Below are 27,069 nucleotides of genomic sequence, written 5' to 3'. Positions count from 1 at the left end.
TCATGCATTATGGATGCGGAATTTTATTTCAGGACTTGAGGTAGTTGACACCATTAGCAAGCCGCTGAGAATTTATTGTGATAATTCCGTAATAGTATTTTTTCCACAAATGACAAATATGCCAAAGGTGCCAAGCATATAGAATTAAAGTATTTTGTCGCTAAAGAGAAAGTTTAGAAATGAAGAGTGTCTATTGAGCATAATAGTATTGATTTCATGATAGCAGATCCGTTAATTAAGGGTTCTCAATCTAAGACATTTAAAGAATATTTTCCTATAATGGGTCTTAGCTGTATTAATGTATAATGTATTGGCTTTGACACTTTGAGCTCATTGATGTGTTTCTGATATTCATTAAAGTATTTTTTGTTTCTTGTGATTGTGTACACATAATATTTTGAGTGAATGATAATAGGAAGTCTTTTTAAGACATTATTATGGACTATGATGTGATATATATATATCCATTATGTACCTACTATGATAAGTTGCTAGTGTTGTGGTATATGGAAGGAAGTATGTGATTAAACAATGTACAACCACCATAACCTACACTGATTAATTTATTATATGAAGGTAATTACGAAGTACATTATGGAAATGATTTATTTATTTCATGCATGCCTAATGTTTATGTTATTAAAGTTTATATCACTTAATTATTGTGCCAAGTGGGAGAATGTAAGATTTTGTCCAGTAATTAATATTACTACATGGGCCAAAATCAATTCCTTTAATGTGGCCCAATATTAATTGATATTTACTTTAATTAACATAAATCCTAATTATACAAGGATTACTTTAATTGAAGTAAATCTTAATTCTAATTATATAAGGATACTTGATGAACATACCAGATTAAGTCTTGGATATATATATATATATATATATATATATATATATATATATATATATATATATATATATATATGAGCTTGTCCTATCTGTACCCATAAGTTCACACACATTTTCTTTCATAGAGTAAGAGATATTATAGTTATCTCAAAGAAATCTTTCATCACTAAAGTTTTGTGTGTGAATCAAGAAGAGTGGAGAGGGAGAAATCAATTTATTGAATCAAAGGCCTCTCTCAATTATTACTATGGCTCAATTAAAACTCCGCATCAGGTATGCTTTCTAGATTTATGAGAATTTATTTGTTCAATATCCATTATTAAGGTAATTATTGAATCTTATGTTTATTATTCACATTATATTTATAATTGTTATTATCTATTAAGAATTATTTTACATCGTACCCACGAAAGACACCTTACCCGAATCTAATTAATATTCTCAATGCTTAAATCCATTTTAAATCTAATTAAAATTTACTCTCAACTACCTGAACCTGTCCTAAAACTAATTATTATTACTAAAAAATACTTGAACCTAATTTTATATATTTTTAATGAAAAATCTACATAAATTTTTTATTTATAATTTATATTTTGAAATTTTAATAATTGTATAAAATATTTAAACTCTATTTTTTAAAAATATAATATATATAAAAATTTATAAATACTATTATAAAAAATATATTTTATATTTAATTAATTATTTATATAAAAAAAGTAATGAATACCTAATATGTAAATTCAATGATATTTACATATGCTAAGATAAACTGATTTTCCTACTATTTTCATATTTAATATTAATGCATCTAATAATATTTGGGATGATTGATATCATTTTTATATAAAAAAGTGCATTTTATATGTGATTATATGATATTTTAATTTTCTTTAGTCTACTTAGTTTAAATATAGATTAATTATAATTTATTAATATCCTTATGTGTAAAAATATATTATTTTATTTTTTAATTTATTAGTCAACCTTAACTAGGTTTTTGATTTTGACTATGAAGTTGTAAGAAGCCTAAACAGTTATACTCTTTCAATAGTAATTTTAAGTGGTTATATTTTAAATTTTTAAAATAATACAAATGAAATGAAGATAAAAAAAAAAAGAAAAAAATAATAATTTAACTACTTGATAGTATTATTATATAATTATTATGACATAATTAAAATGAATGATTAAATTTATATTTACTTTTTAATCTATAATATATTTATAACATATACATATAATATAATCTATAAATTAAAAAAATAAAAATACTTATTAAATATATTAAATAATACTCTAAAATTATTTGTATTAAACAATATAACAATATAAAATTTAAAGATTTCAATATAATGAAAATGGAATTTTGATAATGATAATATATTAAGCTAAAAAATACATTTTAAATTATTTTATTTTTTAATTTTATAAATAATTTTTGTATTATACAACCTTATTATGTAAGTTAATATACAACCTTATTATGTAAGTTAACATTATTTTAAATTATAAAAAAAATATAAATCAAATTTATTTTTTTTAAATAAAATAACAAATTTTAAACCAACTTAATTTAGTAAGCGAATTTATATTTATTATTATTATTTTATTTTAATTTTTAAACATTTTTACCATATATATTTTTAAAATTTATTATTATATCTTTTTCTATTATATTATATTTAAGTTTATAATTAAGTTAATATTATATGTTAATACATAACTTTCATAATAATATGATTCAATAAAAAAAATAATAATTCTTACATTGATAAATATTTTTATTTATATAATTAATTAAAATAATAATAAAATTAAAATTTTAATTTAAACAATTAAGCACATTATTTATAATACGTTGATAATATTATATTATATATAAAATAACAGAAAATTAAATAAAAAATTTCCCGCAACGTATATTGCCAAAAAAACTAGTATATACAAAAATGAAAAGGGCGAAACATTGAAATTACTAAAAATACTATTTATCATTTGTATTATCTACAAAAATACCAATATAAATGTGTTTGTAGCGATAAATATATGAATTCATTGCTATTCATATAATTTAGCGACAAAGATATTATCGCTAATCAGTATAACTTCGTGGCTGCTAACTTTTAGCGACAAGAAGTACGTTGCTAATACTTTTAGCATATCTATATTGTTTCATGGCTAGTAACTTTTAGCAATGATATTTTCATCGTTAAATCACTAAATAATTTTAATTTTTAGTATTATTATAATTATTATAAATTAAAATTTTTAATATTATTTTAATAATAATAAAGTTAATAATATTTATACCAAAAAATTTATTATAATTTCTAATATAGGAATTTTATTATCTTAATTTTAATGTTTTTTATTCATTAAAAATTATTTAATCTATTATAGTAAATTAATAAAAAAATATTAAATACTAAATCTCACTTTCCATATATATATATATATATATATATATATATATATATATATATATATATATATATATATATAAGTAGTAAGGAGGGAGAATAATGGATAAACAAAATATCCTTAACATAACTATAAAATTACTATTAAAAATTAACGTAATTATAAAATTATTACTAAAAATTAAATATTTTTCATTAAGTAAAGAAATTTGCATTTATATGAATAGATGTGAAATTCTCATATTTTCAATTACAAGTATTTTAATTATTACAAATTTGTAGTGATGTTTTCAAAAAATATATATATTTATACCAAAAAAGTTTTAACCAAATATTAAAATTCAGAATTTAATCTTAAATCCAATTCAAATTTAACAGTCACTTTATTATTATAAATTTATAATTTTTTTTTAAAAAATTATTGATATTGATAAAAATGTAACGTTAATTAAACTTAGGATTTATATTTATATATTAATAAATTTTCATTAGAAATAAATAAATATTTTTATATTCTCAAAATTTTCAACATAAGAAATTAAAAAATAATTTTTATTAGAAGTTTTAATAAAATTATTAGAATTGATTTTAAATTTTGACTAACACAGGTAAATAGGACTAACACTAATTTTGCAATCTCGATAAAATTAATCAAATTAAAAATTTAAATAAAATCGAAAAAGTATTTATAGTTTTTTTTTTGTATTAATTGGTCCTATTTTCAAATAAATTTGAATTTTTTTGTCAATATAATATTTTAATTTATAAATTTATTAACGATTAAAAAATACTATTCATAAAAATCAAACTTTATTTGGGTAATTAATTATTAGAAATAAAAAATAAATTTTAATAAAAAATTATAATATTAAATTGAAGTGCTCATTCTTTTCAGAATTTGTATCTATTTAAATAATTTTATATTATTATCTGATTTTATAAATATACAAGTGTCTAAAATTATATTAAAAAATAAAAATAATATATAATATATAATTATAATAATGTATTTTTAAATTATATAAATTAAGTTTTCATTTAGATACTTTTTTTGCTATAAATATTTCAATTTATTAGGAGTACAAAACAATGAAAGATCATAGCATATATGTTTGACAAATTCTTAAAAGACATTTTGGTAATGTTATGAAATAGGATCATTCTTGTTCAGAGTAAGTTCTTGAGTGATGTGTGACTATAATGGCAATGAGTTCAAGAATTACAGCATGCTCCTTGGCACATGGGCTTTGGAAATTATTAGGTATGGAATCTTGTGCTTCTTTATGATAAGGGTGGATATCATGTGGTTTAAATTGAAAAATAAAATCAATGGAATTCAATTTCTTCGATTTGATTTATTTCTTCCAGTTAAAAAATAATAATCAAGATTACATATAGTTAAATAAATAAATAAACGACGTGTATTTTTTTTTAAGAAAAGAAGTCAATGTGATAAACCAAATCATTTTATTTCAATTTTGATTTTATTTAATTCAATTTGGTTGAATTATTAATTTGATTCAGTTTATTGTTTTTTTTCTATCACATTTGATTTTTGTTTGATTGAACGCTCATCTTTATATCATTTGAATCCATATCATAAGATGTAATGAAATTTTTACGCTGGTTATCACCTACCGCAGCCATCCTCTTTTATCCGGACTTGGGACTGGCTAAGTACAAACTACTTAGGCGGAGTTTAAGATAAGAGTGGGTGTTGGGCATTGAAGGAGTCGTATGTGTCTAAGATAAGAGTTGCGGAGATGAGAATGTTAAGGTGGATAAGTGGCCATACTAGACTAGATAAAATCCGTAATGAGAGTAATTAGAGAAAAGATAGGAGAGGTGACAATTAAAGATAAGTTGAGAGAAGAGAAATTGAGATGGTTTAGTCATGTGAAGCGTAGACATACGGAGGCTCCAGTTAGACAAGCAGAGCACATTAGGTTAGAGGATAGAAAGAAAAAAAAGGAGTAAACCTAAACTGACTTAGAGGATAGTAGTACAACATAACCTAGAAGCATTACACATTTCTGAGGATTTAACCCAAAATCGTTTAGAGTGGAGAAAGAGAATCCATATAGTCGACCCCAAATTTTTGAGATAAAGACTTAGTTGAATTGAGTTGAATGCTCATCTTTATTGTTTCACATGGCTGCATCTACCTGCATCCTTGTGAAAACTTGTAGTTTTTAACGGATGATATCTATTCTTATCACATTTATTTGTAATTTAATTTTTTTATATGTAATTTAAAAAAAAATTTTCTTACTAATTAATTAATGAACTTTAAAATTAATAAAAGTTTTCTTTCATAGTAAATATAATAATACAACAAAGAAAACTAAACTAAAGATTTAAATTTTAACTATACAAATATTTAAAAAAACACTTTTATCATATTCTATTTTATGTATTTAATAGACAATATTTTCTTATTTATTAATAATATCTTTCATTTTATCTAAATAGGATTCAAAAAATTTGTCTTATTATGTATTATACTTTTTACTTCTAATTTTTTTTTTATTATTCATAATTCTTTAAAAAGTTAAATTAGTCCTAATAAAAAAATTAATTTTTTTTAATTTTTTGCTATTATAGCAAATTCTTTAAATTTTGAAAAATTTAGTTTGATTTTAAATATTTATTATTTTTAGTGAGTAGTAAAAATTGAAATAAATTGAAGAAAGCTATATTTCATTGGTGTTTCTCTTAACCATTGCATCACTGTTTACTGCCATCTTCTCTTACCTTGGTATATCGGCTGGAAACTAGTAACTGCTTGATTCCTTCCAAGAAAGTAGAGCGATCTCTAGCCACAACGCCACGTACCAAACATGGCTTGTCAAACACCCAACCCTGTTGCTGAAACTCATCTTCAGACCCCTTCTCCTTCTGAGATTGTTAATCTCACCTCTTCTCTTTCTTTCTCTTCACCACTTCGGAGAACACTTTCCTCCAGAATTGATAATCTTGTAGAAAAATCTACTCTACCTGAAGATGCTCAGGTTGGAGAGTCATTCTTACCTCTTCTCAGTCCTTATAATATCTACAGACGATCTGGATCTCTTACCAGATCTATCAGATCCTTGATTTCTTCCAGAAGATCTTTGTCAAAAGAATATGTTCAGGCCTCTAGAATGGATCAATGCTCTCTCCAGAGTTCATCTGCTGAACAGTACGTGACTTTAGAAATCCCTCCTCAGCTCATTCCTAGATGGAGACAAGAAGGGTTTTCTCACCTCCACTTTGGAGCTGTCCGACTTATCCTCATTCTACATGGACGACGAGGACTTCCAATGACAGTAAGAGTATCACTCCTTTATAGAAGGTTCTTACAATATAAACATGCAGTGATAGGGACATGTCTTACCACTTTACATGCTGAAAGTGTGGTATTGACATTTTTTCCAAACTACAATCTCTCCCTTAGAGATCCACATCTCAACACTGCTTTGAAAGTCCAAATCCAACTCACAGGTGCAGCTCAAGTCACATCCTCCATGATGGCTACGTTACACCACCAGATTATCTACAGGCTGCAAGATCATGCAGTAGACTTATCTCAGCCATCTGTATCAAATGACGCTTTACTTGTGCTAGCGGACACTGAGACCACCCCAACAATTGTTCAGATACCTAGGCAACTGCCTAAAAATGAGCTTGAACAGCTCATCCCAAAGGATTGGTTAACCAATTATGAAAGGCTCCATTCAACATCTCAACCAATCCAGATCACAGAATCATCTTTCAAAAGGAATCCTAACGGTACAGTATAAACTTCCTTCCAACCACCACGACATTCTACAGGATCCTTGCCTGTATTCCAGACCATGATGGTCCAGCCATTAGAAAAGGAGCAAGAAGACTATCCCATTGGAGCAGTAACACCTGACAACAATTACATCTATCCTCAGAATATAGATGGTCACTGTCCCTAGGATCTCCCAGGCTCTGGAGCATGCGATGAAGATTGTGATTGTTGTGATAACTACTGGGAAAATGAATATGACCATCCTCTGTCTGATAAAAATTGGAGGAAGCTCACCAAACAAACCATGAGAGCCTCTTGCAAGCCTCAACAAGTTCTCAGAAGAGACTATCCAGATAATAGCCCATGGATTGGTATCCATGAAGAAACAAAGCAGAAGAAGCCTCTTCTCATCTATGAGCTTGCCCTTGAGATCATCAGAAAGGAAGGAAAGAAACTACCCCCTCTCAAGCCAGTTTCTTCCCCTCCTCCTGCACTTCCTCTAGTATAACCCTGCATGATGTTCTCACCTGCCTCTTATGAAGCAGACTTTCCTCCTTTAGCACAACAGACAGACCAGCAGACCAAAATCTCCACCAGACCTTTCATTCACTCAACTAAGGTTGATAGTGAAGGTCAGATAACCCCGATCACTCAAGCTGAAGAAGTTTTGAACTGGCAAACCAAGAATGCTACTGTCCAGAATAAGGCGCTGCAGCGTATTGATTCCAAGATTGATCAAGTCCTCACCAGGACTCAGCATGTTGATCAAAAGATTGACTCCTTCACTGTTTTTGCCCAAAACATGTATAAAGACTTACAAGGCAGAATTACCCAGCTTGATAGAGATCTGAAGGCTTTAATCCAACAACGGAGATTTGGTGTAGAATTTAACCAAAAGGAACAGGAAATAAGAAGGCTGAAAAAACAATTAGCCCAAGTTGAAGCAGACTTGCACAAACCCACAGAAGCTCCGGTCTCTTACAACCCATTCAGCCCTTTCTCTGCTCAAACAACTCCTAACCCTTTTCTTCCTACTCCTGAACCTGCTTACTCTCCTTTTGGACCTTTTAACTATTCATATGAACCATCTCCAACCACGTATCACCCATCTCCTTTGTTCAGATCTACCCCAACTCCAACACCTACCAGATATGAGCCAAAGAGTCCATCTTCCTCGGAAGAATCCCATCCTCCGAAAAGGAAAATTGATAAAGGGAAGGATAAGATGTATCATGATCCTCCTCCTCAGCACATGGTGTCTATACCCTCTGAACCAGAACCAGAAGAAGATTCTTCTGATGATTAGTCTGATGACAGCGAGGACGGACGAATGGATATCACAACACTGCTCATGGCTGATCCTAAGCCAGCAGCCTCTCAAACAGGTCCTTCTCCAACCGCAGACTCTACCAGTGGCACTACGGGCCCTACAGGGCCTCATCAAGCCCAAGATCCCCATGTTGAAATCCCTGATGATGAACCAATTCGAAGATTTTGGACTAACTGGCGCTCCACAACAGGCCAGGCCCAGTTCAGGCCCATGGTTTACCTTAGATGATATTCCCCCATCAAGATGGAGAGATCGCCTTGCAGAATTTAAAGCTTGGCTTGATGTCCAAATGTTTCGGGAAGGTGCTGACTCCCACTCTATACTCAGAGAATTCATCTCTCGAACTATTGGCACATTGCAAGACTGGTTTTCCTCCATTGGAGAATATCAGAAAGCTCAATTTTGCCACCTGACTCCCTTACAAGCTGTCAATGCTCTCTTTGCTGAATTCCTCGGAGATGCCTCCTTATACAACAAGCAGCTAAGGCAAGAGTTCTTTGATATGCGCTGCTATTCTTTGAAAAGATCAGACATTGAAAAACACTACCAGCGCATGACTCAACGTTATTATCTGCTTAATGGTTATAATGATGTCAACCTCAGGCATACCTCTATTGCCTCCCTACCAGAAGCATTACAACTAGAACTCTACAGAAGTATGGCTGCTACCAGAAGAGCAATGAATGCTATCACTATAGGAGAAATCCATCAAATGACTCTGGCCTGTCTGAAAAAAATGTGTGAACAACAGAAGCTGTTGAAAGACATCATTGACAACAGTAAAGCTTTAAAAAATGTATCCCAGAAGTCTCACCTTGCCATTAAATGCAAGGAAAAGAACTGTGAATGCAAGTCAAAGAAGAAAGCACATTACAAGAAGTATCCATCTGGGTTCAAACCCCCTTTCAAGCAAAAGGAGGGAAGAAGGACGGTCAGATACTTTCGGAAGAAAAGAACGAGTACAAAAAAGTCTAACAGGTGCTATGTTTGTGGCAATCGAGGTCACTATGCCAAGAACTGCCCTAAGAACCCCAATAAGGCAGTTAAGCTGTTACAACAGACTTCTCACATCTCCCTGGAACATGATGATGTTGAATCCCTATTCTCTGAACAGGATGAACCCGATGAAGATACAGTCTTTGCCCTTGGAGTGGACACTGGATCAGAAGAAGATTACTCATTCACTTCAGAAGAATCCAGTTCAGATACTGAAGCCTATTACCCGTCTTACCTGGTCCAACATATCCAGTCCTCCCAATCCACTTATGGCCCAGACACTATTCCAATTCCTTTAGTCCCGATTCATATCCTCCCCAGCAAGTATGAACGGCCCATTAGTGTCATTGGCTTCCTAGATACCGGGGCTCATAAAAGCATGATGAACCCAGCCATCCTACCCTCAGAGTACTGGATCCCTCATGAAGAATACTTTAAGGCAGCAGATGGGAATGTTTTCAAGACTAGCCTCATCACCAAGCATCCAATTGGAATTCAGTTCTTCCCCACTTGTATCCTCTGGACCAGGGTTATTGGGTCAGATCTTCCTGACAATGATCTATTATTAAGCTTTGACTTGTATCAACAGGCGAAGCATTTGAAGATCCTCCCCACAGGATTGAAATATAAGAGAAATTTTCAGCCATTTACTTCTGTCCCAAGGTTATATTCTCTGGCTGATGCCTCAGCTGAGTTCCAAGAACACAAAGAGCTACTCTTAAGGTCCTGTGCTGATCCCCTTGCACATTTTCGCCATCACCACCCTCTATGGAAAAATCCAGAATTCTTTGTCAATCTTCCATTCAAACTAAATGAAGATATCAACCCAACAAAGGCATCACACCCAGGGATGAACCCTACAGACTTTGCTTTAGCCCAAGAAGAGTGCAAACAGCTTCTCCAACAAGGCCTCATAGAACCCACTTCCTCTCAATGGGCCTGCCAGGCCTTTTATGTTGAAAAAAGATTAGAACGATTAAGAGGAAGAAAAGACTTGTCATTGATTATAAGCCCCTCAATCATTTCCTCCAAGATGACAAGTTTCCATTACCAAAGCCTGAAGCCTTGTTCACTCAACTACACGAAGCCCATATTTTCTCCAAGTTTGATCTCAAAGCTGGATTTTGGCAATAGGGTATTAACCCCTCTGATAGGCCCAAGACTGCTTTCTGCATCCCTACGGCCCAATACCAATGGACAGTCCTTCCATTCGGCCTTAAGACAGCCCCATCAGTTTTCCAAAAGGCCATGACAAGGATATTTGAGCCTATACTTCATAATGCTCTTATTTATATAAACGATATCCTTCTCTTCTCCAAATATGTTACGGCCCATAGGACACTCCTCTCTACATTTTAACAATTGGTAGATTCCTATGGAATTATACTATCAGAAAAGAAGAGCTCACTGGCCCAAACTGATATCGACTTCCTTGGAATGAAATTCAAGGATAGAAAATACCAACCGGGACCTCACATTGCAGAAGAATTACTGAAGTTCCCTGATAAGGACTTAACAGTAAAACAAATACAACAGTTCCTTGGTATTATCAATTACATCAGGAAGTTTATCCCGCATGTGGCTGCCCACACTTGCCAGCTGTTAAAAATGCTTAAGAAGAATGCCCCACCGTGGAAGCATGAACAGACATGTGCAGTCAAAGCATTAAAAGAAGTGGCTATGAACCCGCCACCACTAAAGATTCCCAGCATTGGACACTACATCTTTCAAACTGATGCCAGTGTGCAGTCCTCATTGAAGAAATACAAGGAGAAAAGCATATCTGCGGACATGCTAGTGGAGAATTCCCAGAGCCTTAGAAACATTATCATTCGGTCTATAAAGAGATATTAGCTGTCAAAAATGGAATAAAGAAATTCGAATTTCATCTGATTGGCCACCACTTCACTATGGTCATGGACAGCTCATCCTTCCCAAAGGTTTTAGACTTCAAAAATAAGTCTTTTCCTGAACCACAATTACTAAGGGTTAAAGACTGGTTCGCCAAGTATAAATTCACAGTCCAGCATATCAAAGGGAAGCATAATTTGGTTCCTGACCTCCTATCCAGGCCCAAAAACCTCCACCTGATCCAATCTTTCTCTACACTCCCTTTGATCCTTATGGCATCATCTTCATCCTCCCCACATACTCCTTCTCCAATGCACAATTTCCTAGTTCCTACTCCAGACAGTTTCCCTCCCGGATGCTCACCAAACCAGCCTATCACACAAATGGCTAAGTTCGCAAGGGATCATCTGTTTCACTACCTGAGTGCAAGAAACACCCTAAGAAGATTACTCCCATCCTCGTTTATCTTTATTCCTGACAACCCTTTCCTCACCTGTTTCAGTATCCACCCTGACAGAGAACTCATCCTTGAAGAACTATGGCTCCTCTAGTGCATGGTTACTCTCTATTCCACAGGAATAGAATTCCCACTCATGGCCCTGTACTAATATGTTATGAACAACACCAACAGGACTCTCCTGTCCAGGTTTCTGGAATGGTTCAAGCCCATTTCAGCATGGCGCTACAGTCTGAAGCGCATCATAGACACCCATGGAATAGAGGACAGGCCCATCAGTACTCAGCGCAACATCAGAACCATGTTCATTTTTCACAGGCCTTTCTCTAGGAGGCCCAATGGACTCCTCTGGACCCAGAATACTGAATACGAGTGGAGGACTTACATAGGATCAATTATTGACAAGGATGCCATAGGACCCTTGAAAAAACAACTAGCTGAATACCTCTGTGAAATTAACAGCTATTATTGCCTGGTGCCTCCCCATGTGAATTGTACATCACTTGGTCCCATCCGATCTCTCACTGATGAGCCTATTGACTGGACCCATCCCATGTGGCAAGATTCCCAGGATCCAATGGACACAGAGTCACGAGATGCCATTCAAAGTGCTGACCCACCATCTCCTGTACACCGACAATGGCCAAAGGACTTTTTTGGAATCGACTCTGATGACTCCGATTTTAACACCCTCAATCTGTCCACCACTCTATAATAAAAGTTAAAGTTTGTAGGTCAATAATATAATAATGTGTCCGTCTTTATTTTACTTTTCATTATCTACTTTAAGAGTGTCGGTAGCCAGTTTCTAACCGGTTGCCTGTAATGCAAAGAGCCTCCAAGTCTATATAAGGAGTGCTCTCTTCAGTTGTAATCAGAGCTATTTCCGCTTTCAATAATATTCTCTGAAGTTCTCTTCTATGGCTTTCTAAACTCTTCTCTTTCTCTCCAAAAATCTTTGAACATGTATCATACTCCTATAATCAGAGATACGTATGCTCTACACTTACCTCTCTAAGAGGATCCTGTGTATCAGAAATATCTTTGTTTTGACATTAAGGTGTGACGGTCCCGTTATCACATGTATAATGAACAAAAGGGCACAGCCAGAGAGTACCTATGGAGAGGGAAAGGCATAGCATGAGTTCATTATATGTGTGGTAAGGGCTTGTTCATACTGTAAGAACCTTGTATCAAGGAGTGATACTCTTGCTGTCACTGGAAGTCCTCGTCGTCCATGTAGACTGAGGATAAGTCGGACAGCTCCAAAGTGGAGGTGAGAAAACCCTTCTTGTCTCCATCTAGGAATGAGCTGAGGAGGGATTTCTAAAATCACGTACTGTTCAGCAGATGAACTCTGGAGAGAGCATTGATCCATTCTGGAGGCCTGAACATATTCTTTTAACAAAGATCTTATGGAAGAAATCAAGGATCTGATAGATCTGGTAAGAGATCAAGATCGTCTGTAGATATTATAAGGACTGAGAAGAGGTAAGAGTGACTCTCCAACCTGAGCATCTTCGGGTAGAGTAGATATTTCTACAAGATTATCAATTCTAGAGGATAGTGTTCTCCGAAGTGGTGAAGAGAAAGAAAGAGAAGAGGTGAGATTAACAATCTCAGAAGTAGAAGGGGTCTGAAGATGAGTTTCAGCAACAGGATTAGGTGTTTGACAAGCCATGTTTGGTACGTGGCATTGTGGCTAGAGATCGCTCTACCTTCTAGGAAGGAATCAAGCAGTTACTAGTTTCCAGCCGATATACCAAGGTAAGAGAAGATGGCAGTAAACAGTGATGCAATGGTTAAGAGAAATACCAGAGATTTAAAGTTTCTCCCCTACTCACCAATGAAATATGTATAATACAGATATAATCAGGCTCTGATACCAAGATAAGCCGGGAGCCCTTACCACACATATAATGAACTCATGCTATGCCTTTCCCTCTCCATAGGTACTCTCTGGCTGTGCCCTTTTATTCATTATACATGTGATAACGGGACCGTCGCACCTTAATGTCAAAACAAAGATATTTCTGATACACAGGATCCTCTTAGAGAGGCAAGTGTAAAGCATACGTATCTCTGATTATATGAGTATGATACATGTTCAAAGGTTTTTAGAGAGAAAGAGAAGAGTTTAGAAAGCCATAGAAGAGAACTTCAGAGAATATTATTGAAAGCGGAAATAGCTCTGATTACAACTGAAGAGAGCACTCCTTATATAGACTTGGAGACTCTTGGCATTACAGGCAACCGGTTAGAAACTAGCTACCGACACTCTTAAAGTAGATAATGAAAAGTAAAATAAAGATGGACACATTATTACATTATTGACCGACAAACTTTAACTTTTATTATGGAGTGGTGGACAGATTGAGGGTGTCAAAATCGGAGTCATCAGAATCGATTCCAAAAAAGTCCTTTGGCCACTGTCGGTGTACAGGAGATGGTGGGTCAGCACTTTGAATGGCATCCCGTGACTCTGTGTCCATTGGATCCTGGGAATCTTGCCACATGGGATGGGTCCAGTCAATAGGCTCATCAGTGAGAGACCGGATGGGACCAAGTGATATACAATTCACATGGGGAGGCACCAGGCAATAATAGCTGTTGATTTCACATAGGTATTCAGCTAGTTATTTTCTCAAGGGTCCCATGGCATCCTTGTCAATAATTGATCCTACGTAAGTCCTCCACTCGTATTCGATGTGCAGGTCGAGAGAAGTCCATCGGGCCTCTAGAAAGGCACGTGAAAAATGAACATGATTACGATGTTGAAATTTGAAATCGATGGGCACATCCTCTATTCCATGGGTGTCTATGATGCGCTCCAGACTATAGCGCAATGCTGAAATGGGCTTGAACCATTCCAGAAACCTGGACAGGAGAGTCCTGTTAGTGTTGTTCATAACATACTGGTACAGGGCCATGAGTGGGAATTCTATTCCTGTGGAATAGAGAGTAACCATGCACCAGAGGAGCCATAGTTCTTCCAGGATGAGTTCTCTGTCAGGGTGGATACTGAAACAGGTGAGAAAAGGATTGTCAGGAATAAAGATAAACGAGGATGGGAGTAATCCTCTTAGGGTGTTTCTTGCACTCAAGTAGTGAAACAGATGATCCCTTGCGAACTTAGCCATTTGTGTGATAGGCTGGTTTGGTGAGCATCCGGGAGGGAAACTGTCTGGAGTAGGAACTAGGAAATTGTGCATTGGAGAAGGAGTATGTGAGGAGGATGAAGATGATGCCATAAGGATCAAAGGGAGTGTAGAGAAAGATTGGATCAGGTAGAGGTTTTTGGGCTTGGATAGGAGGTCAGGAACCAAATTATGCTTCCCTTTGATATGCTGGACTGTGAATTTATACTTGGCGAACCAGTCTTTAAGCCTCAGTAATTGTGGTTCAGGAAGAGACTTATTTTTGAAGTCTAGAACCTTTGGGAATGATGAGCTGTCCATGACCACAGTGAAGTGGTGGCCAATCAGATGAAATTTGAATTTCTTTATTCTATTTTTGACAGCTAATATCTCTTTATAGACCGAATGATAATGTTTCTGAGGCTCTGGGAATTCTCCACTAGCATGTCCGCAGATATACTTTTCTCCTTGTATTTCTTTAATGAGGACTGCACCCCAGTGGGTGTCACTGGCATCAGTTTGAAGGATGCGGTGTCCAATGCTGGGAATCTTTAGTGGTGGCGGGTTCATAGCCACTTCTTTTAATGCTTTGGCTACACATGTCTGTTCATGCTTCCACGGTGGGGCATCCTTTTTAAGCATTTTTGACAGCTGGCAAGTGTGGGCAGCCATATGCGGGATAAACTTCCTGATGTAATTGATAATACCAAGGAACTGCTGTATTTGTTTTACTGTTAAGTCTTTATCAAGGAACTTCAGTAATTCTTCTGCAATGTGAGGTCCCGGTTGGTATTTTCCATCCTTGAATTTCATTTCAAAGAAGTCGATATCAATTTGGGCCAGTGAGCTCTTCTTTTCTGATAGCACAATTCCATAGGAATCTACCAATTGTTGAAATGTAGAGAGGAGTATCCTATGGGCCGTAACATCTTTGGAGAAGAGAAGGATATCGTCTATATAAATAAGAGCACTATGAAGTATAGGCTCAAATATCCTTGTCATGGCCTTTTGGAAAACTGATGGGGCTGTCTTAAGGCCGAATGGAAGGACTGTCCATTGGTATTGGGCCGTAGGGATGCAGAAAGTAGTCTTAGGCCTATCAGAGTGGTTTATACCCAATTGCCAAAATCCAGCTTTGAGATCAAACTTGGAGAAAATATGGGCTTTGTGTAGTTGAGTGAACAAGGCTTCAGGCTTTGGTAATGGAAACTTGTCGTCTTGGAGGAAATGATTGAGGGGCTTGTAATCAATGACAAGTCTTTTCTTTCCTCTTAATCGTTCTGATCTTTTTTCAACATAAAAGGCCTGGCAGGCCCATTGAGAGGAAGTGGGTTCTATGAGGCCTTGTTGGAGAAGCTGTTTGCACTCTTCTTGGGCTAAAGCCAAGCCTGTAGGATTCATCCCTGGGTGTGATGCCTTTGTTGGGTTGATATCTTCATTTAGTTTGAATGGAAGATTGACAAAGAATTCCGGATTTTTCCATAGAGGTTGGTGATGGCGAAAATGTGCATGGGAATCAACACAGGACCTTAAGAGTAGCTCTTTGTGTTCTTAGAACTCAGCTGAGGCATCAGCCAGAGAATATAACCTTGGGACAGAAGTAAATGGCTGAAAATTTCTCTTATATTTCAATCCTGTGGGGAGGATCTTCAAATGCTTCGCCTGTTGATACAAGTCAAAGCCTATTAATAGATCCTTGTCAGGAAGATCTGACCCAATAACCCTGGTCCAGAGGATATAAGTGGGGAAGAACTTAATTCCAATTGGATGCTTGGTGATGAGGCTAGTCTTGAAAATATTCCCATCTGCTGCCTTAAAGTATTCTTCATGAGGGATCCAGTACTCTGAGGGTAAGATGGCCGGGTTCATCATGCTTTTGTGAGCCCCGGTATCTAGGAAGCCAATGACACTAATGGGCCGTTCATACTTGCTGGGGAGGATATGAATCGGGACTAAAGGAATTGAAATAGTGTCTGGGCCATAAGTGGATTGGCAGGATTGGATATGTTGGACTAGGTAAGACGGGTAATGGGCTTCAGTATCTGAACTGGATTCTTCTGAAGTGAATGAGTAATCTTCTTCTGATCCAGTGTCCACTCCAAGGGCAAAGACTGTATCTTCATCGGGTTCATCCTATTCAGAGAATAGGGATTCAACATCATTATGCTCCAGGGAAATGTGAGAAGCCTGTTATATATGTTGTAACAGCTTAACTGCCTTATTGGGGTTCTTAGGGCAGTTCTTTGGCATAGTGACCTCGATTACCACAAACATAGCACCTGTCAGACTTTTTTGTACCCGTTCTTTTTTTCCGAAAGTATCTGACCGTCCTTCTTCCCTTCTTTTGCTTGAAAGGGGGTTTGAGCCCAGATGGATACTTCTTGTAATGTGCTTTCTTCTTTGGCTTGCATTCACAGTTCTTTTCCTTGCATTTAATGGCAAGGTGAGACTTCTGGCATACATTTTTTAAAGCTTTGCTATTGTCAATGATGTCTTTGAATAGCTTCTGTTGTTCACATATTTTGTCCAGACAGGCCAGAGTCATTTGATGGATTTCTCCTATAGTGATAGCATTCATTGCTCTTCTGGTAGCAGCAATACTTTTGTGGAGTTCTGGTTGTAATGCTTCTGGTAGGGAGACAATATAGGCATGCCTGAGGTTGACATCATTATAACCATTAAGCATATAATAACATTGAGTCATGCGCTGATAGTGTTTTTCAATGTCTGATCTTTTCAAAGAACAGCAGCGCATATCAAAGAACTCTTGCTTTAGCTGCTTGCTGTATAAGGAGGCATCTCCGAGGAATTCAGCAAAGAGAGCGTTGCCAGCTTGTAAGGGAGTCAGGTGGCAAAATTGAGCTTTCTGATATTCTCCAATGGAGGAAAACCAGTCTTGCAATGTGCCAACAGTTCGAGAAATGAATTCTCTGAGTATAGAGTGAGAGTCAGCACCTTTCCGAAGCATTTGGACATCAAGCCAAGCTTTAAATTCTGTAAGGCGATCTCTCCATCTTGATGAGGGAATATCATCTAAGGTAAACCATGGGCCTGAACTAGGCCTGGCCTATTGTGAAGCGCCAGGTAGTCCAAAATCTAGAATTGATTCATCATCAGGGATTTCAACATGGGGATCTTGGGCTTGATGAGGCCCTGTAGGGCCCGTAGTGCCACTAGTAGAGTCTGCGGTTGGAGAAGGACTTGTTTGAGAGGCTGCTGGCTGAGGATCAGCCATGAGCAGTGTTGTGATATCCATTCATCCGTCCTCGCTGTCATCAGACGAATCATCAGAAGAATCTTCTTCTGGTTCTGGTTCAGAGGGTATAGACACCATATGCTGAGGAGGAGGATTAGGATACATCTTATCCTTCCCTTTATCAATTTTCCTTTTCGGAGGATGGGATTCTTCCGAGGAAGATGGACTATTTAGCTCATATCTAGTAGGTGTTAGAGTTGGGGTAGATCTGAACAAAGGAGATGGGTGATACGTGGTTGGAGATAGCTCATATGAATAGTTAAAAGGTCCAAAAGGAGAGTAAGCAGGTTCAGGAGTAGGAAGAAAAGGGTTAGGAGTTATTTGAGCAGAGAAAGGGCTGAATGGGCTGTAAGAGACCGGAGCTTCTGTGGGTTTGTACAAGTCTGCTTCAACTTGGGCTAATTGTTTTTTCAGCCTTCTTATTTCTTGTTCCTTTTGGTTAAATTCTACACCAAATCTCCGGTGTTGGATTAAAGCCTTCAGATTTCTATCAAGCTGGGTAATTCTGCCTTGTAAGTCTTTATACATGTTTTGGGCAAAAACAGTGAAGGAGTCAATCTTTTGATCAACATGCTGAGTCCTGGTGAGGACTTGATCAATCTTGGAATCAATACGCTGCAGCGCCTTATTCTGGACAGCAGCATTCTTGGTTTGCCAGTTCAAAACTTCTTCAGCTTGAGTGATCGGGGTTATCTGACCTTCACTATCAACCTTAGTTGAGTGAATGAAAGGTCTGGTGGAGATTTTGGTCCAGTGCATGCATTGTGCTAAAAGAGGAAAGTCCGCTTCATAGAGGCGGTGAGAACATCATGCGAGGGTTGTACGGAGGAAGTGCAAGAGGAGGGGAAGAAACTAGCTTGAGAGGGGGTAGTTTCTTTCCTTCTTTTCTGATGATCTCAAGGGCAAGCTCATAGATGGGAAGAGGCTTCTTCTGCTTGGTTTCTTCATGGATACCAATCCATGGGCTATTATCTGGATAGTCTCTTCTGAGAACTTGTTGAGGCTTGCAAGAGGCTCTCCTGGTTTGTTTGGTGAGCTTCCTCCAATTTTTATCAGACAGAGGATGGTCATATTCATTTTCCCAGTAGTTATCACAACAATCACAATCTTCATCGCATGCTCCAGAGCCTGGGAGATCCTAGGGACAGTGACCATCTATATTTTGAGGATAGATGTAATGGTTGTCAGGTGTTACTGCTCCAATGGGATAGTCTTCTTGCTCCTTTTCTAATGGCTGGACCATCATGGTCTGGAATACAGGCAAGAATCCTGTAGAATGCCGTGGTGGCTGGAAGGAAGTTTGTACTGTACCGTTAGGATTCCTTTTGAAAGATGATTCTGTGATCTGGATTGGTTGAGATGTTGAATGAAGCCTTTCATAATTGGTTAACCAATCCTTTGGGATGAGCTGTTCAAGCTCATTTTTATGCAGTTGCCTAGGTATCTGAACAATTGTTGGGGTGGTCTCAATGTCCGCTAGCTCAAGTAAAGCGTCATTTGATACAGATGGCTGAGATAAGTCTACTGCATAATCTTGCAGCCTGTAGATAATCTGGTGGTGTAACGTAGCCATCATGGAGGATGTGACTTGAGCTGCACTTGTGAGTTGGATTTGGACTTTCAAAGCAGTGTTGAGATGTGGATCTCTAAGGAAGAGATTGTAGTTTGGAAAAAATGTCAATACCACACTTCTAGCATGTAAAGTGGTAAGACATGTCCTTATCACTGCATGTTTATACTGTAAGAACCTTGTATAAAGGAGTGATACTCTTGCTGTCACTGGAAGTCCTCGTCGTCCATGTAGAATGAGGATAAGTCGGACAGCTCCAAAGTGGAGGTGAGAAAACCCTTCTTGTCTCCATCTAGGAATGAGCTGAGGAGGGATTTCTAAAGTCACGTACTGTTCAGCAGATGAACTCTGGAGAGAGCATTGATCCATTCTGGAGGCCTGAACATATTCTTTTGACAAAGATCTTCTGGAAAAAATCAAGGATCTGATAGATCTGGTAAGAGATCCAGATCGTCTGTAGATATTATAAGGACTGAGAAGAGGTAAGAGTGACTCTCCAACCTGAGCATCTTCAGGTAGAGTAGATATTTCTACAAGATTATCAATTCTGAAGGATAGTGTTCTCCGAAGTGGTGAAGAGAAAGAAAGAGAAGAGGTGAGATTAACAATCTCAGAAGGAGAAGGGGTCTGAAGATGAGTTTCAGCAACAGGGTTGGGTATTTGACAAAACATGTTTGGTACGTGGCGTTGTGGCTAGAGATCGCTCTACCTTCTAGGAAGGAATCAAGCAGTTACTAGTTTCCAGCCGATATACCAAGGTAAGAGAAGATTACAGTAAACAGTGATGCAATGGTTAAGAGAAACACCAATGAAATATAGCTTTCTTCAATTTATTTCAATTTTTACTACTCACTAAAAATAATAAATATTTAAAATCAAACTAAATTTTTCAAAATTTAAAGAATTTGCTATAATAGCAAAAAATTAAAAAAATTAATTTTTTTTATTAGGACTAATTTAACTTTTTAAAGAATTATGAATAATAAAAAAAATTAGAAGTAAAAAGTATAATACATAATAAGACAAATTTTTTGAATCCTATTTAGATAAAATGAAAGATATTATTAATAAATAAGAAAATATTGTCTATTAAATACATAAAATAGAATATGATAAAAGTGTTTTTTTAAATATTTGTATAGTTAAAATTTAAATCTTTAGTTTAGTTTTCTTTGTTGTATTATTATATTTACTATGAAAGAAAACTTTTATTAATTTTAAAGTTCATTAATTAATTAGTAAGAAAATTTTTTTTAAATTACATATAAAAAAATTAAATTACAAATAAATGTGACAAGTATAGATATCATCCGTTAAAAACTACAAGTTTTCACAAGGATACAGGTAGATGCAGCCATGTGAAACAATAAAGATGGCGTTCAACTCAATTCAACTAAGTCTTTATCTCAAAAATTTGGAGTCGACTATATGGATTCTCTTTCTCCACTCTAAACGATTTTGGGTTAAATCCTCGGAAATGTGTAATGCTTCTAGGTCATGTTGTACTACTATCCTCTAAGTCAGTTTAGGTTTACCCTTTTTTTCTTTCTATCCTCTAACCTAATGTGCTCTGCTTGTCTAACTGGAGCCTCCGTATGTCTATGCTTCACATGACTAAACCATCTCAATTTCCCTTCTCTCTAACTTATCTTTAATTGTCACCTCTCCTATATTTTCTCTAATTACTCTCATTACGGACTTTATCTAGTCTAGTATGGCCACTTATCCACCTTAACATTCTCATCTCCGCAACTCTTATCTTAGACACATACGACTCCTTCAGTGCCCAACACCCACTCTTATCTTAAACTCCGCCTAAGTAGTTTGTACTTAGCCAGTCCCAAGCCCGGATAAAAGAGGATGGCTGCGGTAGGTGACAACCAACGTAAAAATTTCATCACATCTTATTATATGGATTCAAATGATATAAAGATGAGCGTTCAATCAAACAAAAATCAAATGTGATAGAAAAAAAACAATAAACTGAATCAAATTAGTAATTCAACCAAATCGAATTAAATAAAATCAAAATTGAAATAAAATGATTTGGTTTATCACATTGACTTCTTTTCTTAAAAAAAAATACACATCGTCTATTTATTTATTTAACTATATGTAATCTTGATTATTATTTTTTAACTGTAAGAAATAAATCAAATCGAAGAAATTGAATTACATTGATTTTATTTTTCAATTTAAACCACATGATATCCATCCTTATCATAAAGAAGCACAAGATTCCATACCTAATAATTTCCAAAGCCCATGTCCCAAGGAGCATGCTGTAATTCTTGAACTCATTGCAATTATAGTCACACATAACTCAAGAACTTACTCTGAACAAGAATGATCCTATTTCATAACATTACCAAAATGTCTTTTAAGAATTTGTCAAACATATATGCTATGATCTTTCATTGTTTTGTACTCCTAACAATCAAACAATTGTTGCTCTAGACCAAATACAACCGACAACAAACCAGAAATGAAAGATATATCATTAGTGCATCAGAGACAATCACTTCATAGGTTCTGCAATAACAGAAAAAATGTACCTGAACAAATACAAGAATACGACAATAATCTATATCCCACTTGTTAATCTGAACTGGCAAGGGCTGATTGTAATACATCTTCAAGATACTTCTCAGCAGCAGCATACTGTCTTTTCTTGTCCTCTATTGCTAGAGCAGCTAATGCTTTATCCTGTAGCAACATAAAAAAATATACAATAATTTTTTTTTTAATTTGAAACAAAAAGAACCTGGATACATGGTAACTATTATGTATCAGTTAAAACACAGAATTACCGGTGGCAAGTCCTGATAACTCCTCAAGGTATCCATTATGGGCTTTGTTTTCTTCTCCAACTCCTTTCTATGCTCTGCCATTTCAACCAGTACTCCATGGCTGATCTCTGGCTTGTAGCCCACACGATTAAGAAGTGCCTGCTCAATGAATAAGTCATTATATTTATGATGACATCCAAAGAGAAATCAATTTTGCAATACCTGACATTGTAAAGTAAGTTCTATAGAACTGTGGTCAAGCCAGCTATGTTGCATGAGAGTGAATGTTGACCATCTGAAGTACAACATACCCACATGATGAATGTGGCAGAAATGCGGATGTTAAAATGAATGTTTGATAACGATAATGAGTAAAATTATGAATAACCACATTGCAAAGAGTACATGTAGCACACATTAGGATAAAATGAAAGTCAATTAAGATGGTTTGGTATGTAAAGCATCGAATGCCGCAGTACTTAAGTGTGATAAGTTAGTGGTAAAACTAGTGAAATGAGAAAAGGGGAGACATATTGATGCAGAATTGGTTTCAAAGAGTTGAATGGCAAAAGAGAATCCATATAGTCAATTCCAATTAGTTTGGAAATAAGGCTTAGATGTTGTTAATCACATCAAAGAGAAAAGCATGCACATAATACAGTTAAATTATCATTATGTAGAAAGCCTTAGCGACCAAAATACACCATTGAGCCTTCATCTGCACTCTTATGATCATTTGAAATTAAAATTATCAAGAAAATAACACTTCACACAATGGGGATTCACATACATTTTACCTTGAATTCTTTCTATCTCAAGGACAAGACACACCAGTATCCAAAAGTTTTTATAGCCTTTCATAAGCTTAAGAGTCCAATATTAAGGTTTCTACAGCTTACAGTTGTCCTATTGCTGCTAAGAGTTGGCAACTCAGATAAGCAAATTAAGACATTGCGAGTAAACCAAACATGGATTCCATATGAACCTATAAACCTCTACCTCAACATCCAAATTCCATCTTGCATAAAGAAGACAAGAGACTCTTCTGCCAGATATTGAACTTGATAAAAAGACAGGAGGAAATAGTATAAAAATAAACCAATTAAAATTTACAAATATAAACAAAGTATATATTTATGTATCTACATAAAAACACAGGCACGTGGATTATGGACCAGTTTTTGGTGTGTAAATACACAACAAACACATAAATACAGACTCAAAAGGTTCCTTGGAAGCAATTAGGCTCATGATTTACAAGATCAATAGAACCATAGAAGTAGGTGTCTTGTCCTAATCATTATCACCCTCCAAATTTTGTAGCCTGGTTTTAAAAGAAATCACAAGGCAATTGTAGTTAGAAGCTACGCCTATACCCATATTTGAAGATATGACGAATGGCAACTATTAGAATGAGATCTACTTGCAGCACTTGCAGCCCAACTCTTCACACAACATCACCATATGTCCTCTAAGTGTGAGCTCAACTCCCTCTTTCTTTTCTTCAACTATTTTTCTTTTTCCACCTTAGGATAAATAAATAGTTTTGAATTCTTCCAAAATCTTCAGTCCTTTCTTGATTTTCTGAAAAAAAAAAGCCCTGGGGAAATACATTCTTCATCAAATTTACAAGTCCTTTAGTTCAGTTGTTCCTCATGAATAACTCTTCCATGTATTGGCATTCTTCAATTGACAAAAGAAAAGAGGAATGCGACTGAGACATGCAGATTTTCCAAGAAAAGATGGAAAATGAGAAAATTATCAATATCAAGAGCTATGAAACCATCAAATTGTCCAAGAGATAAGGAACTGAATTTCCACAAGGTAGAGTTATGTCACATTCCCCTCACTTCACTAGAATTAGATCATTTAATTTGAACAAGTCACAGTGTCAGAATAGTTAAGAGAAATTAGGGTAGAGGAACAACCAGCAGATCTTTAGCACCACTAATATCCTATTATAAAAGAAAAGGACTAAGTGTTACTCCCAGTTCTAACATTCTTCTTAAAATAGAAAACCATGGCATATTGCTGGCTATAAAAAATATATCAGACCATATATCACAATCTACGTGAAAACACAAAAGATAAGAACGCCACAGTGAGCCACCTTAGGTTGAAATAGGAAGGGGGAAAATTGAAATTTATTTGGGTATTGCAAGCCATGCACATTAAACCTGTACTGTACGGGATTTTAAATGACAATTTACAAGTCATTTGCTAAATATCCCAACTTAATCAACTGGAACTCAGCTCAGACAAACTGGAGCAACAAATAACTAAAAGGCAAATAAGTGAGAACTTATATTGAGGGGGGAAAACACTAAGAAATTCAAAAGGTTAAAGGTTTGCTGCATCAAAATTAGCACAAATTTTTAAAAAGAAACCAAAAATTCAATCAATCTTGCATTGAAGGAAACCTAGAAGATGTGATGAAATAAAAACTTAGAAGCTGAAGTTAAGAAATTATCAAAGGGATGCTGAGTTGCTGACCACTTAAGGTAATGCAAATCCTTGTAACTTATGGATATTTAAAACCTCAACAAGGACAGAAAATGATTAGTTTTTTGATCTTTCTAATTAACTCTGTAACTTAATTTTATCCTGACAATGATAACAAAGAATATATATATATATACACACACATGCACACACCTTGTAGTTGGAATATTGTTGCAGATATTGCCGCTCCTTTGATGCCATAACAGCCAAATTTGTCTTCCAGTTTTCCATTTGAGCTTCGCAAGGAGCTACATCATCCTCAAGTTGTGCAAGTGTTCTACCAAATCACATACAGAAGATAAGAGATCGAAAAAAGAGAAATGAAAGAGAGAGATCATCCCATTCATGAACCAAGTGTTTCTTAAAGTAGAAAAGTTTGAAGATATAATATTAGTAGTTATGATAGAACACAACCTAAAACAATGCTTGAAGGAGAACCTAAAAATTAAATTTAGGAATTTACCTTTTCAAATAGGTAAGCCTTGCTATTGCCTTCCGAGTGTAATCGAGAAGAATTTTGGACTCTTTCTGTGCTTTAGCCCTCTTTTCCTCTACTCCAGTCTTTCTTAAGGAAATATCCCCCATTGCTACAAGAAAACTGTATGCATTCCTCTAGTTCAAACTTCAAACATCAAGAAGAAAACAATAGAAATAGAAGTGAAGAGCTACAATGTCAACCCACCTACTTAGTTCAGTATCTCTTATATTCAACAAGTTTGCCACATTTGCCAAAACTTGAGCTGACCCAACCACATTTGAGGGCAAACTTTCTTGTGCTAGCCCTACATTTTCCAATATCTCTCTAATCCTTGCAGCTATAGCCATAAAAAGAACCAAATAATTGTTTCATTAGACCACAAAATCAAGAATTTCTAGGAAAATTTAATTTAGCAACAATTTTCTAGGGGAAAAAAAACATAAGAAAATCAATCTCTCAGGGTCATCATCATTCCCAATAACTGCAAAAACCATTAATTAATAAAAATTTTAAATTTGAAGATTGCATATACCCAAAAAATCATAGATAAAGAAAAGAAGAAAAATCTATGATATCCATTGACAATTGGAAATTTACACTTCATTAATTCAATATTTACACAAAAATAAAAGCATTTGTTCACAATGCAGCAAACAAAACCTACAAGTGAGCACAATCTAACATGAAAATATACAATTAACCTAAGCAATCAACACCAAAGAAACCAGAAAATCAAAACACAGACCTTGTGCACGATACTCGATGGCTTTCTGGCGGAAATCGTTAGCGAGGATGTTGGCAGCCTGTGTCTTGGCCTGGGAGACGGAGGCCAAATTGTACAAATGAGCAATGCTACGAGGAGTATATTCGAATTCAGGAACATCTTTACCAGCCGCATCAAATTGAGAGGCGAGCCACGCCTTCACCTCCGCAATTCTAGCGCCATCAGTGCCACTCTTCGCTTCAGTTACCGGCGAATCGCCGGCGGAAATTATATCGCTCATTGCTTTTATGAGATTTTCCTGATTTATCAGTAAAGTTACACAAAGTTCTTCGATGAATCGCCGAGGATCTCAACATCCGATTCTGGAATTCAAGAAAAAAAAAATTCAAATAATTATTCAGTGCCTGGTGATTCATCGGATGATAATATTTCATCCAATAACAACAAATATTACAGTTTCAAGACCATGGCCCAAATACAAATGGATCCCTGTCAACCCTGCAAACCTAGCCCAAAGGCCGCAAAAATAGAGAAAACCCTGGGTCAGAATGGGTCTTCAACCCAACCCACGGATCCGGCAGGTCTCGTACAGCAGGGGACTTCTCCCAGTCAGTGGGCATGCGTTGCGGAGAAACGCCTGATTGCTGCCAATGCCAAACAAAGGGGCTTCAAACAAAACCCACTAGGAAACAGCCAGAACAGGAAACCACCCAAAGCACAGATCACATTAACAAGCAAGTCCGTAAAATTGAATTAGTTACATTCGTTTGGTTCAATGAATTAAAAGCGTGAAATTCGTTTGAAAAGAATTGTGGTTAAATGGGAAGCTTTGAAAATGAATTTTTTTTTTATAAATGAATTAACTTAAAATATAAAATTCAATTATATTTTATATAATTTATATTTAATGGAATTTTATGATTAAAATTTATTTATTAAAT

General features: G+C 35.5%; 2 protein-coding genes across 2 annotated transcripts; one reads left to right on the top strand and one right to left on the bottom strand.

The window, feature by feature from the left end:
• The first annotated feature begins 7,552 nt into the window (after positions 1–7,552).
• On the top strand, positions 7,553–8,344 carry LOC131180130 (uncharacterized). The gene has a single exon (XM_058147746.1). It carries the CDS (start codon positions 7,553–7,555, stop codon positions 8,342–8,344), a length of 792 nt encoding a protein of 263 aa, XP_058003729.1.
• Positions 8,345–21,972: 13,628 nt separating this feature from the next.
• Positions 21,973–26,534, bottom strand: LOC110643012 (AUGMIN subunit 1). Its single transcript, XM_021795234.2, has 6 exons — positions 26,150–26,534; positions 25,609–25,741; positions 25,390–25,524; positions 25,080–25,203; positions 22,446–22,583; positions 21,973–22,341 (listed from the first exon to the last, which is right to left on the bottom strand). The coding sequence occupies exons 1-6, from the start codon at positions 26,406–26,408 to the stop codon at positions 22,234–22,236; spliced, it is 897 nt and encodes a 298-aa protein (XP_021650926.1). The 5' UTR covers positions 26,409–26,534; the 3' UTR covers positions 21,973–22,233.
• Between the last annotated feature and the right edge of the window lie 535 nt (positions 26,535–27,069).

This window comes from Hevea brasiliensis, chromosome 5, assembly GCF_030052815.1.
Source record: "Hevea brasiliensis isolate MT/VB/25A 57/8 chromosome 5, ASM3005281v1, whole genome shotgun sequence".
Classification (NCBI taxonomy): Eukaryota; Viridiplantae; Streptophyta; class Magnoliopsida; order Malpighiales; family Euphorbiaceae; genus Hevea; species Hevea brasiliensis.
Note: the sequence above shows the minus strand (reverse complement) of the source record. Positions and strands in the feature narration are given on the sequence as shown.